This window comes from Scardinius erythrophthalmus (assembly GCF_964197995.2).
Source record: "Scardinius erythrophthalmus genome assembly, chromosome: 13".
NCBI classification, from domain to species: Eukaryota; Metazoa; Chordata; class Actinopteri; order Cypriniformes; family Leuciscidae; genus Scardinius; species Scardinius erythrophthalmus.
Genome location: NC_138233.1, coordinates 8,144,700 through 8,170,532, shown reverse-complemented (window position 1 = coordinate 8,170,532; position 25,833 = coordinate 8,144,700). Strand labels below are relative to the sequence as shown.

At 37.4% G+C, this 25,833-nt stretch overlaps 1 protein-coding gene across 1 annotated transcript in view; it reads right to left on the bottom strand.

Moving 5' to 3' along the window:
- The window catches only part of col23a1a (collagen type XXIII alpha 1 chain a), a 132,072-nt gene extending 106,369 nt beyond the window's left edge, over nt 1–25,703 (bottom strand). The window contains exons 1-2 of the mRNA XM_081383522.1: nt 25,249–25,703; nt 24,622–24,691 (exon numbers count right to left, since the gene is read on the bottom strand). Coding sequence (XP_081239648.1) covers nt 24,622–24,691; nt 25,249–25,524 — 346 coding nt within the window. The 5' untranslated portion in view covers nt 25,525–25,703. The remainder of the gene's footprint in view (nt 1–24,621; nt 24,692–25,248) is intronic.
- Nucleotides 25,704–25,833: the final 130 nt, after the last annotated feature.

The window sequence follows — 25,833 nt, the reverse complement described above, 5'->3', positions numbered from 1 at the left end:
TCCTCCTTTTGGGGCAGGGATCCTGTCTATTGAGGGCAGAGGATCTCTGCAGGGGTATTGCACAATGTGTGTATGTGTGTGTGTTTATGCGTATAGGATGCTAGAGGCTGTAAGCTCAGGGTTTTATGAGCTGGTACCTCCTGTCTGGCACAAATTTACAGAAAGAAATGTTTCCTGAGGCCCACACTGCCAATCAAACAATTCCTAAAAACAAATAAACACATACTATATTTCCACAAAAATATTAAGCTGTTTTCAATATTGATGATAATAATAAGAACTGTTTCTTGAGCAGCAAATCAGCATATTAGAATGATTTCTGAAGGGTCATGAGACACTGACAGTGTGAAAATTCAACTTTGCATCACAGGACTAAATTATATAAGAAAATGTATTAGAATAGAAAACAGTTATTTTAAATTTTAATAATTTTTTACATTATCTCTGTTTTTACTGTATTTTTATTCCAAAAAAAACAGTCGTGGTGAGCATTAGAGACTTATGATCAAATATATTATTACATTATTTCTCACACCAAAAAAAAAAAAAAAAAAAACATGAAATTTTTGCCAATACATTTTTTTAAATAATAAAAAAAATGGGACACCATTTGGCAAAATGTCAGCAAATTCCAGTAACACAAGCTAATTTTGTTTAATTGTCTTGGCAACGTTTAATTAACATTTCAATGGCAAGCTCTATAACTACTACAAAAAAATGGAATGGAGATTTCATACATCATCATAGGTTAGTGTGACACTATACAGCTGCTGACATGTGGAAAAACCTCCATTCCCTGATCCTCATTAACCTCTCCAGCCACAACTGTGGCCTTTCAGGCAGTATCAAAACACGGCCACTGATGAAGGCAAACCTGCCATACAGGAAGCCTGTAAACCTGAGGTACGAGTGCACAGGGTCAAGGTGATTGAGGTTCCCAGCACAATGTCAGTGGAAGTGCATGACAGAAGCGCGGGACATTTCACTGTGGACTTCAAACAGTGGAGATGGAGTGACACTTTGTTGGTAATTCAATACGTTCCCTGTGAATATTTAAATAATGTTTGACTAACTAAACCCCCCTCTGCCATGAGACAACATAAAGGAAGTGCCAGGCTAAACAGCATGGCTTACCGATGCTCCCATAAATACAGGGTGAGCAATCAGCATGAAATGTTATGTCAAAATATTTTCATGGTTTTTATAACAACATGGAGTGTGTGTGTGTGTGTGTGTGTGTGTGTGTGTGTGTGTGTGTGTGTGTGTGTGTGTGTGTGTGTGTGTGTGTGTGTGTGTGTGTGTGTGTGTGTGTGTGTGTGTGTGTGTGTGTGTAAAACATGATTTTATAGCATATTTAACCAACCTTGTGCAACACTTTCCAGTATAATAAGTATACAGTTTACAGTTTCGAATGATGTCTTACTCTTATCTGTATGACCATAAATGACGGAGTATTTTGAGTGGTTTCCGCTGTTATAATGAGGGGGGGTAGTGAGCAGACGACATCATCCAGATGTGCCAATCCCCGAAGCTAGGTAGAAAAAGACTACATGGAGTGCAAAACCTAATCTCTGCACAAGTTGTTTTTTTCATTATTCAATGCATTTTGTTCTTTTATAAAACAATATGCTTTTTGCAGCTGATTGTGACCAAATAACTTTTGTTTTTAATCAGCTCTACAAAAAAAGTATGACCTAGGCAAGAGTGCATTCATTTACATTTACATTTAATCAATTAGCAGACGCTTTTATCGAAAGCGACTTACATATGAGGAGAGCAATAGAAGCCATCAAACCAACAATAGGGCAACAATATGCAAGAGCGGTGACTAGTGCCAGTTAGCCCAGCACAGTACACGTAGCAAGGCATATATATATATATATATATATATATATATATATATATATATATATATATATATATATATATATATATATATATATATATATATATATATATATATATATATATAATAAGTTGCTGTTGCTATTATACCGGCGGGATAAATGACTCTTGCGCCTGACGCAAATCTAAAATGGGTTGGTCTGAAGTAGCTTCATTATTCATAGGTGTGGTTTGGGTGTAACGTGATATAAACCAATCAGAGTGACATCTCACATTCCCTTTAAAAGCTGGCACGCTTGTTCCATGGCGGATTGCTATTATAACGGTGGATTTGCCAGGCGCACACCAGGAGCGGTTCACAGCCGAGGAGACCGACGTTCTTGTCAGGGCCGTAAAAGACAGAGAAGAGACATTGTATGAGGATGGGAAAAACCCACCCAAATTAGCTTCGGTTAAACAAGCATATAATAATTTGGGTAAATGTGTAAGCTAGATTTATGCCTAGTTTTCACATCTTCATGGACACCACAATGATTTCCCTCTCTGGTAATATTTTTCCTTGTAATTATGTATGGTTTGCAAAAATGTGAACTGCTGCAGCTGTGTAGACGAGAGAAGCAAAGTGTTTGCGCGATGTGCACACGCTACATTATGGCCAAGCATGCGCCCTTGAAATAGCATCTGAATAATGCGCTGACTAAATAGCACAGTTTTTCCTGGTCGGTGGCGGAATTGTTTTCTGAAACTGCAAAATAGCACCATGGAACGTTTGCTCGGGACAAGCCTCCTCTTTTCGCTGAACCGCCCCCGGGAGCGCAAGTTCATTCCCTAATTTACCGACGTGCATCTGTGGAGGGACAAGTCCGCTGTGTGTTGAGTGCAAAATACGAATGATACATGCGTTGGTGTACTAAGTCAATTGCACTGGGTGCAAGATAGGGCCCTTAGTATTAATGGATCAAGTGCTGATGAAAAAGATGCATCTTTAGCAGTTTCTTGAATTGCATTAATATATTTATATTTAGTATATATTGTTAATTAACATATTATCAGTGTAGAGACTACAATATATTAACTGAATTAGCTATAAACTAATAGTTTGCAAATGATATGCTAAGTACTTTATTACTGTATAATTATTATAAAGTGTTACCCAACATTGCACTAAAGTTCTAATAAATTAATAAAATTGCAGAATTTGTGAAGTTAATTTACAAAGTTATTTTTTTTTTTAAATTGTCAGGAATAAATGTAAAAATATCCATGACCTCTGTAGAAAACAGTTCCAGCTCAAATATGGATTAGCCATTTTGACAACTGACAGCAACTAGCAACAGCCCAAGACCATGTGTGTAGTGTGATTTCCTTGACATCTCTGTATAATTGTATAATGTAATGAGTAAAACATTTGATCAGCTGTTGAAGAGACTCTGTCAGTGGTATGAGAGTTTACTGACCTCTGTAAGGGGCTGCTGTTTAAAACAGTCTTGACAGGAAGCCAAAATCTGTCCTCAATGAGTGTAGGACAGCTGTCCCCACACACACATGGACAGGATGACCTTGGAATCGGTGTATGTCCATGTACATGCTATAGTTTAAAGGGGAAAACTGTCAAAACCTCTTGTGGACACTTAAAAATTCATAAATACTAAATATGCACAAGTAAAATGTTCTATTTATTATTAATAATAATTTTAATCTAAAAATGCAAAACATCTTCCTTTAGGTTTAGGGTTACAGCATGTGTACACCAGTGTTATTTATATCATTCAGATAGTATAGTTTTTATTAATATTTCGATTTTTATGTTTTGTTTTCATTTTCAAATATGTTTATATAGTTTTTATTGTTTTAGTTTCAGTTATTCTATAGATCAAGTTAAACTAAATGAAAATGAAAAATGCTGCCTTTGAAACTAGCTGAAATAAAATAAAAGTTTAAGTTTATATATATATATATATTATTCTATTTCAGTTCATGTTTATTTTTAAAGCAAAAATGGTTAAATGGTAAAAATGGCTTTAGTTTTAGTTAATTATATTAAACCTGGTCTACACTGTAAAAAATAATATGATCAATAAGAAATGAAAACATGTTTTTACATTGCTTTAACTCGTCAAAATAAGTTAAGCAGTTTTCAACTTGTTTATAAGTTATACAAGTTTCAACTCATTTTTTTAAAGTCAGTTTAATGTAATTTAAGTTAAAAATGACTTAAACATCTAAGTTGATTGTACTTAAAAATTTAAGGAAGCAACTTTTTTTACAGTGTAGTATCTAATGTTGAGTTTTTTTTTTGTTTTGTTTTTTGCTCTAAAATAATGTATATACCTTCATCAAAACAATATAAGGGATACTACAGAACAAAATTTGGAGAGAGAGGGATAGAGAGACAGCAGAAATGGTATGAGAACAACTTGTACCATAATTCCCAGCTGCTACATGCCATGGCAACTTCAGCGCTGCTAACTTTTCACATCTGAACTCATGAGGATGTTTTTAGAGACCACTTCTTGTCCATAATATTACACAAGCATCTTGCGTTTCTGTAGAGCATGACACTGGGCAACACTATATGTCATGGGGTTCTTGCAACAAATGCATACATTTTTTTTTTAAATTGCTTTGGATAAATGAGTCGGCCAAATGCATCAAACTGACAGAATCAATCCAAAGCTGTGCAGACGGTCAAACCCTAGAGTCCCCCAATTTCTAGCAAGCTATTACAACCTAAATGAAAGACATTCTTAGATATTTCTGAACATATATTTGAACTTCCAACAATGTTGTCCTCAGTTATATAACTCTGGAATATTGCCTCTTGTGTCAGGTCACAGTCCCACCCTCGGCTATGTTCACTCCACTGGCTACCCATCTCGCTAGGATCAAGTTCAAAACACTTGTATTGGCATACAAGGCCATCAACGGACATGCTGACGTCTATAGGGCCATTTGCCCCCTTCGACTGATCATCAAGGCACACTCTTTTCTGTCCTCATACCCAAATGTGGGGCATAGCTTCCTCTATTACAGCAGAATCCCTCCCAGGCATGAACATTTGCCTTTTTTAAACAAATTGGGTTAATTAACATTTTTTGATTTATTAAAAAGTTTGTTTTTAGCACTTTTCCTCCCATTTTTCTCAAATGTGAAGCTAAAACACAGTATTTAAATTGTTCTGGATGCGTGTCTGATGGCAACAGTTGTCTCAATAAGGTCTATTTCTATTTCTCCTAAAAAGATTTTAGTTCTCAGTATTCTCAGGAGTGGCGCTCTCGTGAACTCGCGTCAGAGGCCACACAAAATAAAATAAATAGTTGAATAAAGTCGTTATTTTTGTTGTTTTTTTGCGCACAAAAAGTATTCTCGTCACTTGATAAACTTAAGGTTGAGCCATTGTAGTCACTTGGACTATTTTAACGATGTCTTTTCTAACTTTTCTGGGCCGGCAGATGCAATTACCTAGCAGCCTATGAAGGAGTGAGCCAGCTCTCAGATTTCATCAAAAATATCTTAATTTGTTTTCCGAAGATGAATGAAAGTCTTACGGGGTTGGAACAACATGAGGGTGAGTAATTGCTGACAGAATTTTCAGTTTTGGGTGAACTAACCCTTTAACCGTTTCCCCATCACTGATGGAATTTTCCGGTAGGGGGCGCTGTTAGGCATCTCCTGAAAGAGTACAGAACCTCCAGATCAAAACACACGTGAAGAAGCAGAAACAAGCGATAGCATTATGTAAGCATATGCATATGTTAAATAATGCAATCATCAACATTAAACAGCATATAAATCAAAACTAATGTTACCGAATGAAATGTCAATGCAAGGTGAGCTATAGGACTGTGAAGCTTTGTGGGTGCCGATGGACTTGATCTACTCCATCTGTGTTTTGATCATCTTTCTGAATCCGATCCAGACGTAGTCTCTGACAAAAATGTGATTTTCTCAGCTTTTTGCTCAAAATGTTGCTTTTTTTATGAAACTTACCCACATTCAAATGTTGATGAAAAAAAGAATGCATAATTCCATGTTCAGATATTTCTGGGGGCCATGAAACTTGTGAAAATGATCAAAAATGCTGGCGCTGGCTGGCAACTTGTTCAAAAACACTGGAGAGGAAAGAGTTAAATAATAAATAAATCAAGTTTCTTTTTGGCTTCAGAAACATTTTGGTGCATCACTAATGAAGATACAAAAAGATTCGAATTTAAAGTTCATTATTGTAAGTAGCTCGGTGGTATGAGTGTTTGGGTCCAAGCATTCCACACATTCTTTATCTAACTACCACACCAAGTGGCGATTCTCAGAGAGAGACATCTCAATATAACCATAGCTGTGTGTGCGTGCAGTGAATCACACAACACTCCCACTCACGATTACCTTGGTACCCTTTAAATGCACTGATCATGAAAGACTGTTTTCCTGGATGTTACAAGTGCTTTCTGGTCACACGCAAGGAGACAGGATGAGCCGCTCTGTGCGGTATGAGCTTATCAGTGTCAAAACGACCCCTCCAGTGGATTCACAAGGCCTGGAGAGCATTTTATAGTCCTGTTACAGCTTCAATACAATCCCATAACGCCTGAGAATCTGTTCATGCAGAGCTAATCTAATAGTTGATCATTTCATTTTGTGATTAGGGTGTTGGATGGAAATCTCAGACCAAATCAAATCAATCTGAATAAAAGTTTAGCAACTGTTTATGACATCTGGCCCTGTGGCAAGTCTTTAAATGTGTCCTTCAAATGAGAAAAATGCTTCAATGGTTTACCAAGCTGTTACAAAGACAGAGTGCTATTTTAAAAAATGACTAACAAACTGCCAGTGCTTCATTTATTAACATTTTCGCTGTGAGAAACTTAACGATTGGCCTGTTGTAATCTGAGAGATCTTAAGACGGAGTGGGTGGCGACAGGGTTGCGGTTTTTGGAGGAACGTGCATTTCAAACCCCAAAGCTCTTTGGTTTTCATCTGACATATTACTTAGTAGACAAATAATTGTGTAAAGTATGCAAGCCAGCCAAAAAAAAAAAACCACTGAGGTGGATATGATATGTAGTCATTGAAAAAAAGTGGAGGGCTTCAAGAGGAACCAGTCATTTAAATGTTGAGCAGCAAGCTCATTGGCTGCACATGTGATCAGCTTGCGCCATGTAGTTAACTATGTAAAAGTTTTATGACAGAACTTGGCATTTAATGCTAATAACATGTTGGATGTTAGAATGCTTCAGAAATCACATGAGCATAAAAGGCAGTCTATTCTTTCTTTACATACAGTCAGTGTTAAATCCGGTGAGTTCTTTACATATTTTTATTCCACTATAGCTGTCATCAACCACGGTCACTACATACTAAACTGAGCTCATTTATATATTTACCATCAGGTGCTACACTGTCCGTCAGTCACTGGAGAAGGAGTCAAAGATTTGATACCCAGTAGTAAGAGGAGGACGTTCATAACGTCACCGCATACGTTAATTCCGAATATCTCGTCCTGAGACAACCAGCACAGACCCCCCTCATCATTCCCCTGCTGTGTCAGATTCCTGTCCGGGCCGCCACCTTTGGATCTTTCTAATCTCCCTCAGGGACTGACGGCTGTCGGGTCTCAGACCTCCATAATCCGTTTCGTGACTGTTCCCTCCGACCCTGGAGGTGACGATCCACACGCATTTCCAGCACTAGTCAGCGTGAGATGGCTATAACCAGTTTAACTGAAACCCTGGGTGTCTAAATGTATGCTAGCTTTTAAATGCTAAAATTAGAAAATGAGATTCTTGTTTGCAGTGGTTGAAACGAGACGCATCTTAATCCTGACAATCAATTTAAAATAGTCCAAACAAGGAGCAACCGAGTAACCTTGACATTCCGACAATGACATAAGCACAGGCCAGCTGGACTGGACTGCACCTGTCAATCAAGAATGAATCCAAAAAAAATGCTGAATCTATAGCCCACCCAAAAAAATAAGTCATATTTACAAGAGTTTACAGTCTTTGAATGGAATTTAATAAGATAAAAGGGCATGTGCTTCTACTGAACTGTCTTTGCAAGCTAAACGGAATAACATACAGCATGACCAGTGTAATCCAATTCATGAACAAATGACTCTTATGAGCTGTTTCTTCTTAGTGAATCAAAAGCATACAGCGCAACCTGTCTAGTCCAATTCATGACTCTTTAAAATCAGTGTTAGTGAATCCCATTCAGGAACAAATCACTCGTATAAACCTGTCCTTTTAATGGATCATTTGAAAGCAATTCAGCATTACCATATGAATTGGTCTGATGTGTCCTTCACTGAATGAATTTGCTGAATCTGAGAATGTTAATGATTTTATGATTTATACATTTTACAATACAACTTGTCAACTGTTTTAGACAAGAAATGCAATTTAAAGTTTTCTTCAGTTGTTTTTTGGTTGTGTTGATTATATCTGATAAAGAAATAGCAATTGAACCGTACATAGGTTCGGTCTTTTTGTTAACTTTTAAAATGTATTATTTGAGTAATGTACCAAGTTAAAAGGTTTGTTATACAATTTACAGCATTAGCTGAGAGATAATTTATTCTATATGTAAGATTAAAATATATATTTGTCCAAATGAATCAGAAACTAATCTGAATTTGCGAAATCAATGCGTACCTTACAAAACATTAGAAACTGCATAACAACACCCTGACAAACACAATGCACAATTTCTTCAGGAAATGTAAAAATGTTGTTGCCATCAACCATCAAAACAAAGATTTTCCAATCCAAAGAAGAAAAAAAACGAATTGTTCAAATTCAACAATGTATTCAGAATTCATTAGCATGAAATTTCTGGGTCTCGGACACATGGCAACCACTTGTGAAAATATAGCACATTAATGAAAGACAGAGATGCTGAATCTAAGTGAAAGCCCAAAAGCATGTTCAAATCTGCACCAACTGTTTCTATATGACAAGTCAAATCAATTAGGCATTTCAATGAGTGATTTAAGAATCATTTAAAGTGCCGTATGATTTCATCAGATGCTCATTTTGCTGTTCTGAGGAAATCTGTTCTTGTTTTTACTGATTTAATGAAGACTGCATGATGCTCAAAGCCATTGATCCGGATCTGTCTGTCACATTTTTCCATTTTCCTGTTTTGCTCACTTTCTGTCAGTTCTTTATGCTTTTTGTGTTTGTCATTTATTTAATGGAGACTGCATGGTCTGATCGGGAAGACGTCTGCTCTTCCTGCTTTCTTCCATACAAGGAGTCAAGGTTTGGCTGGATAGCAACAAAGGGTTCTATAATACCTGGAGAAAGTTATCCGTCAGTATCAATCTTAATGGCAGTTTCTCAGCTGTTGAAGGACCGCCCAGATGTACTATTTGATTTGAAATCTGCCATCTTTGCTAAAGCATGCACAAAACTTAACAACAAAAAAACTGTTAAAAAATGATAACTGGATTCCATTGATCAGGTCCTAGCTATGTTTTGTTTACTTTCTGTGATTTTTTTATGCTGTGAGTACTTTTTTATTTTCAGAATTATGAACTTTTAAAACCTTAAAATTGCAAACACAAGCTACCTTGAATCAGTCCTTGCTATTTTACATTTTCAGCTTTCTTTAGTAATGTTGTTCAAAAGTGAAAAAGGTCTGGAAAGATGCAAAGTACAAAGTCACTCCAAAGGGAGTTACTCTCTATATCAGTAGATACTCTCTGAAATGCAGCGATTGAACGTAAACGTCACAACATTCCTCATTTAAATAATTCCCACCCAAGACATATGCTAAATTAATGGGCGGGGCCTGGTTGAGTAGCATTAGCAGTCTGTTGAAACCCAGTTATAGTTATAGTACATGCTCGAAGCAGTTGACCAATCACAACACACTGGCCCAGCCGACCAATCAGAGCACATTGCACTTTTCAGAAAGAGGGGCTGAGACCGGAACTAAACAACAGAGCATTACTGACAGACTGGGAAAAGAGGTGCTGCAACAATGTCAAATATGGGGAAAATATGTGTTTTTTGAACATTCAAGCATGAAAACCTATACAAGAAAACAAAAAGCAATACTTTAAAAAGGATATAATATGGCTTTAAAGGAACAGTAATGCATCATTTCAAAATCTCAAAAACATGATGGCAACATGAACAGAGAAAGATGTACAAGTACTGCAAGAGTGAGCGGAGAGCAGACAGCCCCGTATGCTTTTATATCACTCTCGCGCTACTTCAATGTCATCCATCAATCGGTCTGTGCGGCGCCGCTTCAAGTCGAACACACCTTTTCACTGGCTTCGTTCCTGAATGAATCAGCCGTTTTCAATGAATCTATTGAATGAATGATTCAGTGACAAAGACAGTGATTTGTCGCCACCTATTGACGCTTTTAGTTTCATTTTTATGGTATCATTTCAATTATTTTTTATAATTTAATATTTCTATATACTCAATTATTTAAATAAATATAAACTTAAGAATTTGACATGAAAGATGGCTTATTTTGGTTTGAAAAAGTGCCCCTACAAAGGTTAAAATGTAGGGGTAAATAAATTCCAGGGCCCCTTTAAGGAGGCAAAACTTGTCCCGTACTTGACTGTGCTCCTAAAATTTTTTAATAAGTGCTCCTAAAAAGAAATGTAAGCATAGAGCCCTGCACATTCAGCTCTTGGGTAAGCTGGATTTTGGGTGCTTGGCAAATAACACAAGTTTTTGTTCTGAGACACCACATGCAAAAGTGAAGCAACTGCAAGTGTTTAATGAATTCACTCCAAACTGTTTGCATTTTCTTAAAGTGAGCCACTCACAAAAGAATCAGAAGCAAACATCCTAAAAGGATGAATAGCATCATGTTTTATTGTTTGGTTCAGTGCACAGCGCAGTTAAGCAATCACCCAGCGCTGTCCCACACGCAGCACTATTGGGGCTGTAAATGGTGAACTGCTGATGGACAGTTAGCAGTAGCTGAATCCTTAGAGGACAGGCCAGGGTAATGAGGTCATCTGATACAGCCTGTGCGCTGATGGAGGTCTGCTCCTTAAAGAGCGGAGAGGGGGTGAGGACAGCGGGATGTTGGGTCGGGAAGGGGTGCGGGGGGGAGTGGAGGGGGTCTTGCATTGGTCTAATTGTCCAGCGAGGCCTGCAGGAGGCCCCGAGGGTATGTGTTCAATGCTGACATGTGTGAGACATATTATAAACACCGTCATCCTGATGCATGAAGTTCCAGCGTAACTTTCAGAAGACCATAAATCCACCTTTGATGCACAAGTTTTATTCTATGAAAGCATATAACACCATACAAACAATTGAATATTGTAAACAATCAAAATATATTATGCAAACATACATTGGCAGTCAAATAGAAATCATATTGCATTTCAAAGAACCACAGAGGTCTAAATATCACCAACGCACTTCTTAAACACATATACAGTAACAAAAGCTATACTCTTCTGTTTCGCTATAATATTTCTGAATATGATTTTGCAGTCTGTGTTGAATCAGTCTGATGTAATTAAAAGCGTCTTTCTGTTGTGTTGTCCATGTGTAAACAAATGTGACGTGACGAATATGTTCTGATCACAAACGTATGACTATTTGAGCCGGTTCTTCTCAATGAAAAATATGTATCTAATATATGAATCTAAGTGTAGTCTGATTGACAAACAAATTACTCTTATAAGCCGGTCCTTTTTATTGAATCAGAAACATACAGCATGACCAGTGTAGTTACATTTTAACTTGTGAGCTGATTATTTTTAGTGAATGAAACAGCGGACTATCTGATTCACGAACAAATGACTCCTATGAGCCAGTTCTTCTAGTCAATGGATGCGTCCGAAAACGCATATCTTTGAGTAGGTACTTATTTTGAATAAGTAATCACTAAACATCCACTAAAAAAGTATGTTTTATGAGTGTGTAAAGTATTGAAGTAATCTGGACGTACTACATTTTCCATGCTGTCATCACATTACTCTTATGAGCCGGTACTTTTTAGTGAATCAAACACATCCAGCGAAACTATGGTGCTATTGTGTTTTTTAGAATTTTTTACTTCATCAGAATGGTACGAAACTTGGTAAAGATTTTGACACTTGCACACAAAAGAAAAAATCATAGACATGATTCAAAAAGTTTAAATGGTCCTGAAAAAAATAGTCAAACTATTGATCGTGGTCAAAAATGACTGCATTAGAGAAGAATGGGAGACGAATTTAATTTAGTGGAAACTTTTGGTACTGCACCCAAACAAAATCTTAATGAAATGTTTCATTTTTTGAGATATCAACCTCAAATTTGGAGCACAACTTTGATTTTATCAGATTTTACAGTTTTAGAGTCAAACATGTTTTGGAAAATATATATCAAATTCATATACAGATTGAAAATGGTATTTATTTTTTAAAAAACATTATCGAACCAAAATATATTACAATCATTTCATTGAAATAAGAAAAGGAAAAAAATCTGTCACTTTTGACCGATACAGTACCAGAGGGTTGAGCTGTGAGATCAAAAGAAAAGGTTTTTAAGATCATGATTTTAAGATTTTAAGTATCCAAATCTTTGGATAGTGCAAGTTCAAAAATAAGCCATCATTATTATGCCCATAATGAACAAGAAATAAGCACTTTCAAAATTTCTGGACGTCTTCGATGGGCTTAAAATATCTTGAACTGAGTGTCCAATAAACAGTCAAAATAAATCTTAGACAGACAACAGCTGACAATCTGTCAGCATAGCAGAGTTACTAAATATACTGGACAATTATTCTGCCACACAGGACGGGATCATTTTCTGTTTCCCTCCATCAGTTGACAGAGTATTATCCTCCACAGCTCATCTGAAGTCCAGAGAGAGTAACATATGACCTTCTATAAGGTCAAAACACCTTACAGACAAATACCATTTGATTACTTCTGCACTACCACACAGCAGGTATCACAAGGTTAAATGTAATAATTAATGCATTTTCTTCAGTGGTTTGCCACAAAGTTTGCTGCCAAACATACACTTAAGATCTAAATCTTACAGTCAGGGGACTCTGGGACCGCAAATACTCAGGGATATTGGCTGACTACATACTATAGAAATTGTGTGGTTAAGAGCTATGTTCAGCTAATACACAAAGAGAGCTACGGGCAACATCTGGAAAAACGTAGGCCTATAGGGTAGTTGGGACCTGCTGTTTTACATTTTTTTCCACATTTGACAAAATCAACCTGGAAGAGCACATAGCATTTTTGAATGTCATGAGATTGGGACAGGGTTGTTGACTAAACTTGATGTACTAAAATAACTTAAATAAAAATGAATAAAAAATATACTTATTTTTTTTTTTACAAAAACACAACTTAAATAAATAACAAATATTCAAAATATGATTAATATCTATAACAGTATCTCATTTATACTAAAATAACACTGGTTTGGGATTGTGATGTTCTTTTTTTTTTGTTTATTTGCTAGTGCATCTCTGCAGAACCTCATGTCACCAAGTGCAACGTGTTCTTGGAGAACAGTTTAACAGTTAACGAGTTTTAACAGTTTGTCAAGTTTAGGTTTACAACCAGGGTTAGGTGCTTCTGCATCAGTGTTATTCTCCTATCTTTTTCTAACTTATGGGTAGGGTTAGGTTTAGGGGTATATGTTGACCCAGGAACGCATCTGCAAAATCCGGACGTGCAGCTTATCTACCTTTCAACATACTGTCACATATTGTCACAATGTTTTATTCATTTATTTATTAAGAGAAATAAGTCAGATTTAAAATTAAATTAATAGATTATTTAATAAACACATTTTCGTCCCTTTTTAATAATAGGGATTATTAAAGTCTAATACTGGGAGTTTGTTTGCATTAACTGTAACTCACGACCATTAATGATCATTCCAGTCCCATTTAAGAGCCTTTGAGACAATCCACAGAGAAACAGCAGGGTCTAATCACAGTAATTGCTCATTGAAGCCAGTCGTTGCTATTAAAACACATTTAAATGGATTTTTGGCTCAATATCAGCAAGAAGGATTTTAGCAATGTTGTTTTGATTAAACGCTCGCTCCCCTGCTGCATTTCATACCTATAGCATATCTCTCTCATTAGCTCGCTCTTGTTTTAGACCTATTTGCTTTTAGTCTTGTTTAGTCTGATTTATATCACACATTTGAGAACAATACTACATATTATGAGGTTATACCGCCTTTTAATGCATGCTTTAACATCTGACTCTATTAAAGCATTCATTGGATCTGTTTGGGCTACTGAACTTGATTTACTCATGTCTGTTGTGTTGAGAAAAGGCAATTAATGACAACCCCTGAAAGCATGAAGCCCCTCGCTGTAAACTCAGCTAACCCAGTTTTACAAAGGTAATAAAAGAGATTATACATCCCATAGTATTTCCTCAATTCCCACAGACAAAACACGTGGAATACACATATGAACCCAAACCCTGCTTTAGAAAGAGAGAGAGAAGCAAAACAATATATTTTATACACTGAACAGAAAAAGTAAGCACTGAACTTTTAACTTTTTAACACCTGCTGTCCTTTTCAATTGTCTATATACCAAAGGGAAGAGTTTTACAGAGATCAACACTTACAACACACATGTAGTTTAAAGATAAAACCTCCTTTTGAGAAATTATCAACCTGTCATTAATTAACTTTACAATCTTTAATCTATCACATTTTCTCAAAATGCAACAACAGAGAGTTAATGTGCCACAAATAAACTTTTAGAAATACACAAGAATTGTTTATTTATTTAATATTTATTATCACATGCCTGTCCTTTCAAAAGTGGTAATTCTGAAAGTGCAATAAAAAAGAAACTGTGGGTTCATAAAGGAACTGTCTGTGAGTTAATAAAAACTAATAATTAATGAGAATGTGTTCAATTATTTAAGTTAAAATCTCAAAGGTGTACTTTGTGTAAAGGTGTAAATATTTTTCAATATTCAAAGGGGTTTGCCTGACAAAATAAGTGTGGAAATCTTGCTCTGTACCACAAAATAAATCTTGAGGCTATGAAGAAAATGCCACACACACATATACGTGCATGCAGACTCAAACACACATTTACACACTGAGAAGAAAGACAAGCGCTAACTTTTTTTAACAGGTGCTGAAAGACTCTCACTTAGGCAGAGGTCCAATGCGGCCCACGCTACAACCTGAAAGTTATAGAAGTGCTCCTGATGCCAAATGGGATTTTAGAGGTTACGCTGAAAGTTTACAACAGAACGCTTCACTTGACTGTGGTTAGGGACTGACAGGATAGATCGATACTTAATAGTAAAAGGCCTCAAATGCGGTTGGGGAAAAACTCTGAGTTCTGCTAGTCTTTAAAGTGTATATCAAGCGAGCGCAAATGGCTTAAATGATTTCAGGAACGAAAGAAAAAAAATCCACTGTAAACCGTGTCTGTGTTTATCTTTAAATAACTCAAAAGATCTAATAATACCATTTATCTCCAGACTGTATGACTGAATCTTAAATATGGTATTAATTCGTTTAAATGAGGACTAACGTTTAATGATACTGTTAGGTTGGATGCGGTTTAAATGATACAGACTGATGTAACAGTAATATTTCAGCTCAGTTTGGGTTTTGGTCCACGGAACGCATTCACAAACATTGAAGCAAATGAGAAATGGCGAACACAACCAAATTTTTACATTTTCTGAAGAAAATGTGAGTTGTGTTTGCCTGCTTGTGTACATTTTTTAACCCTGGTTCTAGGATGTTGTGGGTGGTTTCCAGGGTGTTGCTATGCAAAAAGGTCCTGTTCACACAGAACTCGTTTTTGAATTCCTTTGTGCTGCTTTTCCATTATTTTTCTATGTAAACATGAGCTAGATGGATGCGTTTGACTGTTGTTCTCGCGCATGACATGGCATTAAAAAACGTCTCTAGATTTTGAGGGTCGGCCCGTTTATTCCACTGACATGTATCTCTTGTTTTTAATGACAAAAATGTGTGTGAATGGGATGTCTATAAGAGACGTTTTTGCCCATTTTATCATCCACCAAGTTAAATTCTTGATTGATTTTTTGAAAGATTAAAGATTAAAGACTGCTACAACGCAAGAAGTGGGGCTTTCCCATTCTGGAAACAGAATTGCGTTCAGTATTGAATTCATATGGGATAGGATCCGTATGGGGACAAATGCCAAACAGCTGCAGGGTTTGGAATTTAAATGCAGAGTAAATTAAGTTCTGATATTTTAAACATGATTTTAGTAGTGCAAGAACAGCTCCCAATGTGATTTAGACCAGGAGAGAAAGGTGTGTGTGATTGTTGGATAAGAGCAAAATCCGAAACATGAACCTGAAGTCCTGTGGCATGTTTTATTTGTTTTGTTCATTAAAAGATAGTGATAAGTTCTTAGGTTTCACATGTGTCCTTCACGCTGTGACAGCAGACTGACAAAGACAGAGTATAATACTTATTGAATTTCTAATGAAAAGACATCTTGCCCTACTTTATGTCTGCATTCATTCTCGAGGTCTATCAAACATACATTTCCTTCTCCGTTAATTGTATTAAATGTAGGCTATATAGACAAAAATATCAATATCAAACAATATGAAAAACACATTGTGGTTTCTGGCCATATCGCCCATCTCTATAGTCTAATCCAGAAAGATTACTCGAGAAAGTTAGTAATTTCTGACATTTAATAATTTAAGCAATTATTTAAAGCCTTAAAAGAGAGAAATTAATCATCAAAACCCTATAACTGACAATAAATCATCATAATCACAATTATTTCTTAGGGGCCATTTACACAACATCGTTTTCAACTAAAAATGGAAACCTTTTTATGTGTTTTGGACATTCATTTACACAGCAATGGCATTTTGGTGGCCTGAAAATGCAAGCTTTTGAAATCGATACAGCTAACTCAGCGTGAACAAAAAAACAAAACAAGAATTTTGGAAACCGGTGACGTCATGCGCATAGTGTTTCTTTACAAAGTGTCATCGCCAACTACTGGCTTGGTACCATAATATTGGTACCATATACATATGTTTAGTTGTTTTTGCGGATCCGTGTGAACGGAGACCGTTCCGACAATGTTGTTATATGTACGCGAAAAAAGCAAAGAAAACAAATTCCATTTTTAGTACATCGTTGTTGAGTAAACATACCCTTAATCCTCAACCCTGCTCCTATAGGGACCCTCTGTCCTGTAGAGTTTGGCTACAACAACCCTAATCAAACACACCTGAACCAGCTCATCAAGGTCTATAGGATTGTCTGAAAAATCATTGAGCTGAAGCAGGTTGGAAATCAAATATGCAGGAGATTGGGCTTCCAGGAGCAGGATTAAAGGCCTAGATCAGCCCAATTTCCTAATCGTGACAGGCCTATAAGTGCACAACATGTGGCTGAATACAGATGCAGATCTGATAGTCTCTAGATCGGGTTCAAGGTGGGGGAGTTCAAGGAGAATCCATTGTGTGAAGGTGGTAAGCCTCTCAAAGCAACTGATGCACACAAGCGTAAAGTGTTAACCGTTTTTCACGCTCTCCCTCGTTAAATTTAATGGCAACTTTCCATGTCACCTGTAACTCTCAATAATGAAATTTAACACAATATAATCACTTCCATTCCCCCACCCGCGCCTCTCGTTCCCAGCAACACCTTGGAATTTTGTGACCTACAGTAAGAGCCCTGTCAGACTTCACACGGGGGGATATAGTTCTGGAATGCGGCCCACACGTGGTCACACATCTGATCAAATTGAAATCATTTTCAACAATTCTTTAAAATGCTATTAGTGAAACATATCAATGTGTGCTTTAATAAATGATTTCATAGTAGATGTAGCTAAGCTGTACACAGTCAAAGACCTCAACGGTGTTGTTTGAGATTAATTTTCCATGCTGTCTTTGTTGCGTCTTAAAAAGTGAGATGATACATGCTTTAATAAATTCGCCCCATTATCATCAGCAATGAACCCCAGGGACGGTAAAGGTCATCGTGCTCATGAGGGTTAGCAAGACTTTCTATTTTAGTTAATACTGCAAGCTATGCTGAGAGACTGTTTGGGATGTCACGCTGCAAATCTCCTCCGTACCAAAGACGAACTTCTTGTACAGTACAAGCCTAAAGGCAAGAATGGCAAGATGTATGGAGATAATATTTCTTGTTCACTATTATTTGTTCAGTCCAAATGACACTTACAGGCAACAAAACATCACATGCAATTTTATCTAAATCAACCAATCAGTCCTCAGTTAAAAAAAAGAAAAATGAAAAAGTTTGATAAATGTGTATTTGTTTATTTTTTTTAAAGGCAAAATATAATGAAAATTTACTCTACATTGTAAAATGTTAAAATGTGACCCTAAAAAGTTTTGTGTAACCAAATGTAGTCAGGATGTAAAAATGTATAATATTTCAGCTTTTTCTTTTGGATGTTACCACAAAAAGCAATCTTTTTTACAATATATTTACTTTCTTTTGAATGTTGCTCATTTTATTCCTCATCTTACAGTGTAAGCTCTACATTATTTACATATTTGGAACTATGAGAAAATATGTCACATTAAAGATGTGAACTGCATTTGAAACAGAGTTTCGTGTTGTTTTTAAACCATAAATCTAAGCGCACCCCCTGGCCCTGTGAACCGATAGCTAGAAATGTTTTATAAGAGGTCAGGGTCACTACGGTTGAAGTACTCGGACTCTGTTTAAGACCACCGCTTTACGCCAACAGGCTTGTGAGCTGTTTATTTTTCATAGGGAAGAATGCACAGAGTGTGGTTTTGCAAAGCAAACTTTAATAAGATGCCTGTTGAGAGACAAGTGAAGGTGAACATTGAGGCAGGCCATGGAGATCGGTATAGATAGATAGATAGATGTGTGTGTGTGTGTAGAGAAGCAAAGTCCTAATTCTTAGTTGCATGTCCCATCTCTTTTGCACAGCCGTGCACAGCGTATCTAATTGCACCACTTCCTAGTGAGATATTACACATATGCACATGCCCCGGCCGGATATTTTAAGCCGGACCTTTTGGAGGGATGAAAGTAAATACAGTGCTGAGTCCATCAGATCCCACTGCCACACCCAAAACCCTCTCTGATTTCCGAGCGCTTCTAAAAGCCCATCCAGATTAAGCCTTTACGACACCTTTTGTGTGTTAATACCACTTGCAGTCATTAACAAGTCGGAGATCAATTATTCACTGGTGTTTAATATTGTAACCTCTAGCAGGCGTGCAAGTGGAATGAAATATGAAACGCTACATCTTACTGTTGTTTCAAATGAGATGAGCCCATTTCCAATAGCTGTGCCTTTGATGTGTCTGATAAAACTGTGTGGTTATGGGCATAAAGTCTGGGTCATGCTGCAGGTTATCCAGGCCACACTGTCTGTCCACTGTTGGCTGCAGTCGCACTAGACTTTGAGCATGCGAAAGCAGGTCTGAGTTCACTAAACTTGAACTTTCAAATGCAACGAAATGCAAAGCCTACACATCAGCTTGCGTTTTCAGTCTCCCAAGTTTGCATGCTGGACAACAGTGAAGCACAAGGTCTAGTTTAATCACATTTTTTAGATATAAAAAAATAGTTTGACCAACGTGCAAAGTGACCAACCATAATTTACATTTTTTAATGTGCCATTTAGGGGCTGGTTTATGGAGCGGTGCAGGGATGACGTCAAAACCAGGAAGGCTGATTTGCCACTGGTTCCCTCGAGATTTTCCTATACGGCTTTTTCAATTTATGAGCAAAATAAGGTCTGTGGTAGACAACTTGACAACACTTGAACGTTTTGCTCTACAACATAAATTACCCAAACCCATATCAAAAACGTTAATTTTGAAGCGGTAATTTTTCCTTTTTAAAAAAACCTGTTTCTAATAAGTAACTTTTAGAATGTTTGGGGTGTGAGTGTGTGCAGTTTCAGTTGGTGAACGTTCAAGCATCATCGAGTTTGCCACAGGCTTTATTTTACTCATAAATTCCCTATTATTAAAAACCCATAGGAAAATCTTGAGAGAACCAGTGGCGAATTAGTCTTACAGGTTTTGACGTCATCCCAGCACCACTCTATTGGGAATAGACAACAATAGACCACTGTTTAAAAAAATAATAATAAATAAATCAGCAAACAATGCCCTTCTGCTATTGGATATCTAGTTTACTCACTGTGCCTCAAAAAAAGTCTGAGACAAAAGAAAGTCTCACAGACATTTTTATCCAAAGTTATATTCTGGGTATATATATTATCAGTAATGCTATTAATGTGCTCCATGAGAATCAAACCTCAAACTTGGTATTGCTGGCATTATTCTCTGCTAGTTGAGCTGTTATGAACCATCAATCAGAATTCAGCCATCAAATCAGGCTATGTCAGATCAAGAAATTAATTGCTTGCCATTTTTCTGTGCAACATTACATTTACACTTAAATGTATGCATTTGGCAGACGCTTTTATCCAAATCGACTCACATTGCATTTCAAGGTACACATTTACATTCTTATCAGTTCTTGCTTTCCCTGGGAATTGAACATGAATTTGACGTTGCAGGCGCCAACGCTCTACTGTTTGAGCTACATGCAACATGCATCAGATGGCCAGTGTGTGGTCCATGGGCATGACTTTTGAGGCTCAGACTAGGTCAAACCTGGACTACATTCATGCATTTTGCAGATGCTTTTATCCAAAGCAACTTACATTCACATTTTATCAATTCAAGCATTCCCTGGGAATTGAACCCATGAGCTTGGGGTTTCTGATGCAATGTGGTACTGTCTGAGCTACAGGAACGCTATACACAACAAATTGGACACTGTTAATCTTAGTCCGTTTACACAAAGAATCAGTGTGTTAAAATGAGTCAATTAATCAGCATTTCTTTAAATGAAATGGGCAGTAAACAAGACGATGAGACACCTGGTTTCAGTCAATCACTACAAAACACACACACCACACCTATAGCTCAGATGTTTCCTGAATAGACCTGGGCATGCTGCACGGTGACGACTTTCAAAAAAGGTGACGAAAGACAATAAATCCTTAGGGCAATGAATCTGGGAAAGGAGATAAATGTGTCCAATGACCTTGTCCACCCTTTCCAGGGACTAAATAGACCAAAGGAGCGCACGCAAGCCTGAAAAATGAGACAGGGAGATGTGACCGAGTTAAAGACCTCTCGTGCTTTCAATGAGAGTTACAACTCGTTGTCAAACAGGGCCTGGTGTTTGGTGGGAATGGGTGATAACAGACAGGGAATCGTTTAGCATGCGAGGACAACCATCTCAGTCGACGGGTAATTACGGAGACTTAACTCTGCAGTGGAAATGAAGAGAGGAAGAAGAAATGAAAGAAGCTATGTGGTTAAGAAGGAAGGCAGGAACATAAAGACGTGACAGGGACCTCCAGCAACGCTTAGTGCATTTCTAGTTCTGGTAAACTTGTGGTGAATGTTCAATACTTTCACATTTTTTTTATATTTTTTAAGGGTGTGTTCAATAATAGTAAAAATATGTTTAAAAAAAGGTTAAAAAGTGGGAAAAATGTCTTTAAATTATAGCAGACTGAGGTTTGACTATATTTTTCTTAAATATAGACATGACTGTATTTTTTTTAAGCCAAATTGTTTTTATTTTGTAATTAAACTTTTAAAGGTATGGATTGTAAAAGGCTTTCACAATCAATCAAATAAAGGGCAAAAAGCCATAAATTAATAATAATAATAATAATAACAATAACACGATAAGATAAGGTATAGGTTGAAAGAATTATAGCATTCTCCAAATTAAAGTAGACTGAGCTTGAACTATATATTCTATGAAACATATTAATTATTTTTAATCAAATAATAATCAAACTAATAAAGTATGGGTTGAAAAAACCCATCCTTTAGTAAGTTTCTCACACAGATCGCATAGTTGAAGAAGACAGAAAAGAAGCACATTTTTCATAAGTTTATGGTGCTTTTGCATCTTTTTTAAAGCTTGGAAGCATCATTAATTGCAACTGCATGAACCCCCAAAATGTCATCTTCTGTGCTCCGTAAATAAATGATATCCTCTCATCAGTGTCATTCCAAGCAGCTCCTGTAGGGGGCGACACACTGTAACCTGCCCAGTGGCGAGACCTTTGAGCTCAGGTCTGTTGTGGAGACAGAAATACTTCTCCTCTGATCCTGCCTGCCAGGACCGCTCAACACGCTTCAGGTTTCAGGAGGCAACCATTGCTTCTAAAATGAAAGGGTCTCACCTTACAGTTCGGTGCCTCTGTTGGGCCTTCTGCGGCACTACCCACACAAACAAACAGAAACACACACTCACACAGACACATACTTGGGGCCCCTTCACACACACACACACACACACACACACACACACTCAGAACCTATAAACAGATGCTTATGACCTCCCTCTTGTCCTGCGACATCGATATGTCCCCTCAGATGTGAACCTGCATACATTTATAGAAACGCTGGATTTTATAAGCTCTGTGACTCGATGTAAAGAGTGATTGTGAAAAAGAAAAAGACCGACAGCAATTCCTCAAGGTTTCTCAATGCACCCAAACTCGAGTTACCACCAACCCCATGTTTAACAACCTCATTTTGTGACAGAGGAGCCCAAAAAAACCTCACCACAACCTCCAATTCATCAATACACAACAGCTCTGTATTTAAAATCACAATTAGAAATGCACATAGCTGTATAAAATGCTCTGATCTATAATCATGGTGACTATTTGTAACTGCCACTGCATGTATGCCAAACGTATTCAAATTTGACGGCTGGTTTGACGTCCTGACTCCATGCTTCGTAAGATATAATGTACAATCAACAATATCATAAAATACAGGCCCCTAATAAAAAACTATAGGACTCTATGACTTCTTAACATATTATTAAAGTGCCCCATTAAGGTTTATCGAAAATTACATTTTAATGCAGTGTGTAATAGAGCTGTTTGTGAATGTAAAAAAGGTCTGCACATTTTTAAAGATCAAATCACACTACAAATGCATTACAATTCCAGTTCCACTTCCTGTTACATACCTATAAACAATAACTAATTTGCATAATGCCAGCCTATGGTCTTCATTGGCTGCCCGCGAACAACGGCTACTTTGACCCTCAAACACTGTAGTTGTAGCTAAGACTGGAAGAGTTTGGATCGTATTTTTGTCATGTCGAGAAGCTGTTTTCTGAGATGCGGCGTTTTCCACTTTGTATGCAAAGGATGAGGACTCATGCTGGAATTGATACAGAAACAGCGATGCCATTGTGATGAAATTCAGATATGGCAATGGCGTTTCGTTTCTAACACGCTGTAAGCAGTAGGCAATCACAACAGACTTGGCCAGCTGACCTATCAGAGCAGAGTAGATAATCACAACAGACTGGGCCGTCTGACCAATCAGAGTAGAGTAGACCAATCACAACAGACTGCGCCAGCTGACCTATCAGAGCAGAGTAGATAATCACAACAGACTGGGCCGTCTGACCAATCAGAGTAGAGTAGACCAATCACAACAGACTGCGCCAGCTGACCTATCAGAGCAGAGTAGATAATCACAACAGACTGGGCCGTCTGACCAATCAGAGTAGAGTAGACCAATCACAACAGACTGCGCCAGCTGACCTATTAGAGCAGAGTAGATAATCACAACAGACTGGGGTGTCTGACCAATCAGAGCAGAGTAGACCAATCACAACAGACTGGGCCATCTGACCAATCAGAGCAGAGTAGATAATCACAACAGACTGGGCCGTCTGACCAATCAGAGCAGAGTATACCATTCACAACAGACTGGGCCGTCTGACCAATCAGAGCAGAGTAGACCAATCACAACAGACTGGGGCGTCTGACCAACCAGAGCAGAGTAGACCAATCACAACAGACTGGGCCGTCTGACCAATCAGAGCAGAGTAGACCAATCACAACAGACTGGGGCATCTGACCAATCAGAGCAGAGTAGACCAATCACAACAGACTGGGCCGTCTGACCAATCAGAGCAGAGTAGACCAATCACAACAGACTGGGCCGTCTGACCAATCAGAGCAGAGTAGACCAATCACAACAGACTGGGCCATCTGACCAATCAGAGCAGAGTAGGCTCTTGGAAAGGAGGGGCTTAGAGAGATTGAATCTTCGAACGAACCGTTTTCAGACTCTTTGAGAAATGAGGTGATGCGTAGTGTATATTATGAGAAAATGAAAGTGTTTTTTGACCTTAGATGTACGTAAACCTGTTGTGAGACCTCCAGAACAAAATAAGGAACCTTTAAAATAGCATAACATTACTTTGTTATGCTATTTTAAATAACTTAATTTATTACTTTTAATCTCCATTTATTACTTTAAATATTAATTTGAAAAAAAAAAAACTTACAATGACCAGCTCTTATAAGAACCATGTTTTCTTAGTTTAAAGGACATTTTAAAAGTCTAAAGTATCAATGTAAATGTTCATGCTAAAGGTTCTTCATGGAATGCCAATAAATAACCTTTATTTTAATAGTGTAGGAAGTCAGTTGTCTTTATAGTTTAGCATCATTGTACAAAACGCTTTGGTTGCTAAATGCTAAATCTGATATACAAATCTCAAAGTAACCAAAACCTGCACGATTGTTTCAGTAATCCAATCTTTCCATCTACAACCGATCATCCACATCACAGCTTTTCAATCACTGAACAAGCCATTGATAAATTTAGCACAATTTCTATCAGGTTTCATCCCAGAGTGATGTTCCCGTGTTCCCGTGAACAGGACTGTCAGGACAGATTGATGGACGTACCTGGAGGACAGTTGCAGTCTTGTGTCACGTCTCTCGCCACACGCAATTTCGGCATTGCTTCATTCAGTCTCTGTCAAACACAACATGGAGGAAATTATGAGTAACATCTTAAGAATCGGTCATTAATAAATTCCATATAGTTTGAGCGGTAATCTGAATATTGAAAAGACCCTTTCAGTGTCAGTGGTCCTACACGTTGGTTTTTGCAAATTAAATTAATTAATAAAAAAAAATTATAATAATATTAAAAACTTGTGAAAAATGTGTTAATTTGCCAAGTTAAACAGGTTTCAATAGCATTACCAAAGAACAGAGTATGCATTTGTTAATGGGAATAATTAAGTTGTGATTTAATCAGAAATCATTCAAATAAACATTGTTTTAACCACATAAACGCACGTTGCAGCACGTGCAAATAGATAGATAGATAGATAGATAGATAGATAGATAGATAGATAGATAGATAGATAGATAGATAGATAGATAGATAGATAGATAGATAGATAGATAGATAGATAGATAGATAGATAGATAGATAGATAGACATGCTACAGGAACATGTGAAACAGTAAAAGAAACATTTTGGATGATGTTGCTGCGTTCTTTTATAAAGGATAAAATGCTTGCCTCTTGTAAGAGTGTTTCAATAGATTCCCGCAGTTCCTGTGAAACGGAGACGTCCACAGATGATTCTTGACAGATGTCACTCATCTTTATCTCCAGCGCGCGCAGCCTGCTCTCCATCTGATGCGATTTAAAAGTCATGAGAAAACACACCGCTATTGAACTCAGCGATATCACTAAACACACTATGGTAGGAAAAGACACTAAATAGCGCAGATAAAGCGGTTTCGCAGCATTCTGTTTGCTTTCTGTATTTCTTTCCGCAGAAGATGTATCCATTTTGTTAAGTCTCCGATTAGATTCCGTTAGTTAGATCACTCAAGTATCGATCAGCTCTTGATCGATGAGATGTGGCTGTCAGACTGAGCCGCGCTGGACAGAACACGGGGCTTTGAACAGCATGGCTGTGTTTCAAAACTAGTAAAAAAGATTGCGCGTGCCTGTGACGCATAAGAGTGCTATCTAGGTAGGGTGCTCATTAGGTATTGAGCACATGCATCCCCCTGACATTCAGCGTGGTGTGTGTGTGTGTACCGAGCGTGAAACAAGGTGCTGGAATAACCAGAGAGCGTCCAGAAGCAGCTGTAT